Source organism: Brassica napus, unplaced genomic scaffold (assembly GCF_020379485.1).
Source record: "Brassica napus cultivar Da-Ae unplaced genomic scaffold, Da-Ae ScsIHWf_2268;HRSCAF=2921, whole genome shotgun sequence".
NCBI lineage: Eukaryota > Viridiplantae > Streptophyta > Magnoliopsida > Brassicales > Brassicaceae > Brassica > Brassica napus.
Window position 1 is genome coordinate 11,846 of NW_026015663.1, and position 6,173 is coordinate 18,018.

The 6,173-nt window shown below is 30.0% G+C and overlaps 1 protein-coding gene across 1 annotated transcript; it reads left to right on the forward strand.

Moving 5' to 3' along the window:
• Nucleotides 1-220: 220 nt before the first annotated feature.
• LOC125600438 (neurofilament light polypeptide-like) lies at nt 221-2,569 on the forward strand. The gene is made up of 3 exons (XM_048773149.1): nt 221-304; nt 2,138-2,311; nt 2,468-2,569. The coding sequence occupies exons 1-3, from the start codon at nt 221-223 to the stop codon at nt 2,567-2,569; spliced, it is 360 nt and encodes a 119-aa protein (XP_048629106.1).
• The last annotated feature ends 3,604 nt before the right edge of the window (nt 2,570-6,173 follow it).

A 6,173-nucleotide genomic window follows, 5' to 3' on the forward strand; every position in this document is an offset into this window, starting at 1 on the left:
TAATAAAATAGCAATAATCATCTATGGATGCACTCTAACCACCAAGCAATCAACCAAGGCATCCTAGTTATATAAGCATTCAGCAAAGCCATAACTAAGCATGCAACCAATCAATCAATCATCCAATCAACCAAGCATTCAATCACAATCTGAAACTATCCAAACTGTTACCAAGTCAGTTCCGGCCTCCTTCCATGATCCTCAACTATGAAGCACGGGGATGTCATTTAGGTCGACGTTTCCGGTACGGAAACGTTTCTGGGACGGGTACTGCTTGGGAATGGCACGGGCACAGCTTGGGACGGTGAGAGTAACCGAAGGTCTAATAACTAATGGATTGTGTGTTTATGAACATATTTACGTTAACATTATCTTATTAAGATAATTCATTACTTTTTTTCTTTAAAAAGTACTAAAACGAAAAGAAACAAAAATTATAACCTTCTTTCTAATTCTTCTAGTTTGAACTTTGAACTAGATGAAGCATATTTTAATAATCAATGAGTAAACAAATCATTCTTACTATTGTTATTACTTAAAATAGTATATTACATTGTTTTCTTTTAAGATTATAGAGTAATTTATTTTAGTTTCAATTTATGAGTATATGTATATATATTTTTATATTAATATATATGCCGTACCCGTATCTTTAAATTTTTAGTTTTGCTGTTTCTCGTCCCCGCTTCCGTACCCGTATCTGTCCCCGTATCCGTCCCGGTGCAACATAGATCCTCAATAACGGAAACCTGAATGAAAACAATTCAACAATCAACTGCCGTTACTCACAGTATTTGGTTCGTTGTGGCTTTGACCCGAATCCTCGACCAAAAGCTTTTTCCCGAACTCCAAGCTGTTTTTCTTGAGAACTCCTGGTACTCTACTGTTGCTAGATCTTAGTACTTCTCCCTGGAGTGAAGTGAATTCTGGAAAACCTCTGAACCATCTTCAAAAGAAAGAAAACCCCTTAGAGTGACTTTTGGTGACGAATGGAAACTCGGATTTTCCCCCCTCAAGATGACACTTTTTGATGATTCCTTCTTCAGAATACTTGTTTCTAACTCCCAGAAGAATACTTTCTCAAACAATGAGACCTTTGTTTCGCTATGATACATCTAGTGTGATCAAATCAAGAATTGGCTAATTCTAGACAGGTTTCTGAGGTGGTTTTTGACAAACGTTTTGAGTAGGCTATTGATGGATTTTTATTCTGAAGTTTGGTGAAGATATTCTATCAGGGATGAGTTTTGTGAGTTTTTGTAATGGAGTAGGCTATGGGTGATTGAAAATAACATGCGGAGTTCTCGGCTACACGATTCTGGTGATGGGTAACTGGTTGAAAAGGGTGATCAATGGCTAGGTTTTGGGTATTATTTATCTTGTTTTGAGGTGATGAATGTGTTAATGAAGGCCTATGGGTTTATATAGTGAAAAAACAGCCATATAAATGTGACATATGACTCCCTAGGTGTCGAAATGCATAGTTAGATACACATGTGTCACGACACGCGACCGCTTGGGTGTCAACTCTAAATTCTGCACGTTTAACATGTTTCCCTCTGGATTTCATATCCTGTATGTCCCTAACATGTAGCACGACACCTTGTTCTTCTCCTTGACACCTTGTGCTTTTCCTTTAACACTACATGCTTCTCTTTTAACAACTCGTGCTTCTCTTGTCGCCCCGTGCTTGTTTTGACACTCTGTGCTTCTGACCAATCATATATTACTACGTCCTCATGTGTACCAAATCTTTAGATTGAACTTATTGTCTTAAAAAAACCATGCTGAAGTGCTCCAAACGCCTTTCGTCGCTTAAATATCTTAGATCGCTCGCGACTCGACCACCAAACGTAGATGCTCAACCAACTTATATTTCTCTGTACCATCATGTTTTTATCCTAACCAAATGTATTCTCCTAACCTCCTTAAATAATCAAAGCCATGTTTCTTACATCTCCTCCAACTTCGAAAATTCGCCTCGCTCTTCGTCGACCTCCAATTCAGACTTCTCGACCAAAAACCAATTCACTCGAGCCATCTGAATTTTTTTCTCGGCCAAACGTCTTCATATGATCCATGCCCACCATGCCAACCACGATTTACCTAATTTAGAGGTAAAACTACTCTAAAACAGGGTCATTATAGTGAAAGTCAGAATGAGGTTGAAAATGAGAGTGAGAGTGAGGGCGAGAATGAGGATGAGGGTAAGAGTGAGAGTGAGAGTGAGAGTGAGAGTGAGAGTGAGAGGGTGGGACGGGATAAAGGTGAGAGTGAAATCGATAGAGTAAATATACGTGAAATTGAAAAGGTGAGTACAGGTGAGAGAGAATTGATATTATTTAATCAATATAACGTTAGAAAGCTTTGAAAGTTTGACCAAAACTGGCAAAGACTGTGCAATTGAAAACTATTTTATCTAAGTATATTATAAATAAAAACTATGATGATGTTAAAAAGTTATCAGAGTGGGAGGGAAAATAAGAATGATAGTGAGGGTGAGGGTGAGGGTGAGGGTGAGGGTGAGGGTGAGGGTGAGGGTGAGATTAAAGTGAGCGAATATAAGTGAAAGCAAAAAAGTGAATGTAGGTGAAAGAGATATTGACATCGTTTGATCAAATACAATGCGAGAGAACATTGAAAATTTGCCCAAAACTGGTGAAGACTTTACAACTGAGAATTATTTTATCTAACGTAAAGCATATTATAAATAAAATAATGTGATGATGTAAAAAAGTTATAAGAGAGATAAAATGAGAGTGAGAATAAGGGTAAGAGTGAGGCAGATGTGAGAGAGTGAGTGTGAGTGAGGATGGGAGTAAAGGTGAGGGTGAGTGGGAGGTGAGAATGAGATTAAAGGTGAGGTTGAGGGCGAAGTGAAATTAAGAGAGTGAATATAAATGAAAGCAAAAGTGTGAATATAGCTTAGAGAGATTTTGAGATCATTTGATCAGTACAACGCTAGAAAGTTTTGAAGATTTGACCAAAACTGGTGAAGACTTTGCAACTGCGAATTATTTATCTAAATTAAAAGATACTATAAATGAAGATGTGATGATGTAAAAAAGTTATAAGAGTGAGAGCGTGAATGATAATAAGGGTTAAAATGAGAGTGAGGGTGAACGTGGAAGCGAGTATGAAGATGAGAATAAGATTAAGAAAATGAATATAAGTAAGAGTGAGAGGATGGATGTAGGTGAAAGATATTTTGAATTATTTAATCAATAATGTGATGAATTATTTTTTTCAATTTTAGTCGGCAGATATTATAAATAAAATAATATATATGATAATTCAGAAACTAATAAATATATAATATGCAATTGTTATTGGCTTATTCCTATAAATTCTATATTATATCGCATTATAACTGTATAACACAAACATACATATTTTGAAACATTTAACTTAATGTTGGAATATCACTAATGTTTGTACATCATTTAGTATTATGTACTAATACTTTGTATCTTCATGCATAAAACTGACATACAAAAGTATATAAACTATGTTTGACATGCATAATCACTTATATACTATTTTAGCTCATTTTAATAGTATTAATAAAATCTTGGAATTATAATAAGGTCAATTCTCTCAAATAAACCATTTTAAGTTTTGTCATTTTAAGTTTGTCACAAAAGAGCCCCCAAAGATTAGAATGACTAAAATGTTTCATTAAATAGGCAAAAGCTTTTATACCCAATATATATAAATATAAATAAATAAAAAGTAAATGTTTTTTATAGTGTCAAATTTTATGTTTTCAAATTCGATCTTTTTATTAAAAAAATTCGAAAATATTTCTTATTTTTCAAATTTTCCTTTTGAAATTCGAAAATGTTTTGAAACTATTTTTCAAACTTTTATTTTCATTTTTAATATTTTTTAATTTTAAAGATCACTCCCAAAACCCCACCATTAAATCTAAACCATAAGTCTATATTAGTTAACTCTAGGGATATAAGTATATATTTACCTTTGAATAAAACATTTTGGTCATTTTATCTTTGGAGGTTATATTTGTGACAAAAACTTTTTCAGGACAATTCTAGAGAATTATTCGTATAATAATGTCTGCATATACATGATGTATTAACATCATCAATATATAATAGACAATTATTATTATCATATTTTTACATAAATCATATCCCCTAAAAATTATTTGAGAAGAGATTTTTTAAGTTTTCTAATATGTCATCACCATATTTATTTTCATTAGAAAAAATGACAAAGCCAAAAGCCAATTGTGACATAGACATTTCCATTCAATGTTGATTTATAATTTTGGTAAGCTTTTTGAAATAAGTTAATAACTTATAAATCATCATTAAATCAAATATATTCAAATATAATATTAAAATAATATAAAAAGAAATAAAATAATATTTACCAAAATTTCGAAATATTATTTAATTCTCTTTTCGATAATTATAGAATTTTATTACTAAATAATTTCTTCAAAATGTATGCAATTTTAAAAAAATTATTAAATTCTAATCTAACCATCAGTTTCCTTTTAATATCTAAATATTTTTGAAATACTATTTAGTTTTACTTTTTATAATTATATAAATATTATTTCTAACAAAATTTGCTTTTAATCTTATGCGATTTTATTTAATTATTTAACTTTTTGTCTAAATTTATTTTAAATAAAGAAGTATATACAAAATCTAGCCGAAATTATAATTTTAGATATATATATATATATATATATATATTTAAAATACATATTTAAAATAAAAAATCAATATTTTATTCATAATTTTTATGTTTAGTTAAATCAAAATTTCAAAAAAAAGCTAAGAAAATAATATATCTAAATATAATTTAATTTTTTTCCGCGCATAGCATAGTAAAACACCTAGCTCTATATAATTAACAATTATATAATACATACTCATGTCCGCACATATGTGCGGCCATCCATCTAGTTTACAATATTAGCTAAAGTTGCATTTGTTTCTTACTAAAGCGATTGGTAATGATCTTACAGAAACATTGTATCTTGTTTTATCTAACTAGATTTTGATACGCGATTCAAAGCACAGAATAATCTTTGGATGAAAATTTTATATAATCACATTTCCTCTTTATTTTAAGTAGGCATGTGCATAAAATTCTTAACCCGAAGTCCGAACGGAACCCAAACCAAAAAATCTGATCAGTAACCGTTCCGAAATGTAAGAAATACAATAATGGATCTTGTAGGGTGGTAACAATCATATCCAAACCCGAAGTGTTATTAGCCAAACCCGAACAAGTAAACCTAAAAACTGAAGAACCCAAATAATCCAAAAAAATAATCAAAATGTCCAAATAAATCACAAATCTAAATATTTGAAACATAAATACATACTTCAAATATTCAGTTCTAAATTTATTTTGAAATGATAAAAATAAGTATTAAATTATAAGTAAATACCTTAATCCAATTCTATATAAATAATTATTTATTCTTATGTTTTGCTTTTAAATTTTGAATTTGACTTCAAATATATCCGAACCGGACCAATATAACCCTAATCCAAACATATAGGGTTATTTTATGGGGTTTATTATGTGATACAAATTAGAACCAAAATAGATGTGTTATATCTGAAACCGATCAGTACACACAAATTTACCCGAATGAGACATAGGTGTGATATATATTTGAACCAAAATTCAAAATATTCAATATGTATCCCAAAGGGTACCTAAACGCCCAAGCCTAACTTAGAGCGTGTCGTATTTTTTGTTCAGTTAGTTTATATTTGATAAATATTTTACATGTTTGTTAGAATAACCCGTAAAACTATATTCATAAGAAGATCAATAATAACATGTTTCATCATATCATTAATATTAATAGTAGCTACTTATTAATATTTTTTATCAAATATGTATATACATATATATATCTAATTTTTAGTAGTGTACCTATAAGAATTATATTGTTATGTATTTGGTGAAGGTTTTGAAGAATTTGTTTCTTGCATTTGGATTAAAGTAGTTGTATATATATGAATTAGCAGGCATATATAATTATTTTTTATATTGATAAATTTATATAAATGATTAGTTATTTAAATTTATTGTTAATATAAACGGAATTCATTATTTAAAAAAAGAGTTAGTTATTTAATTATTTAATTTTAGGTTAGGGTATATATTAATAATAATTA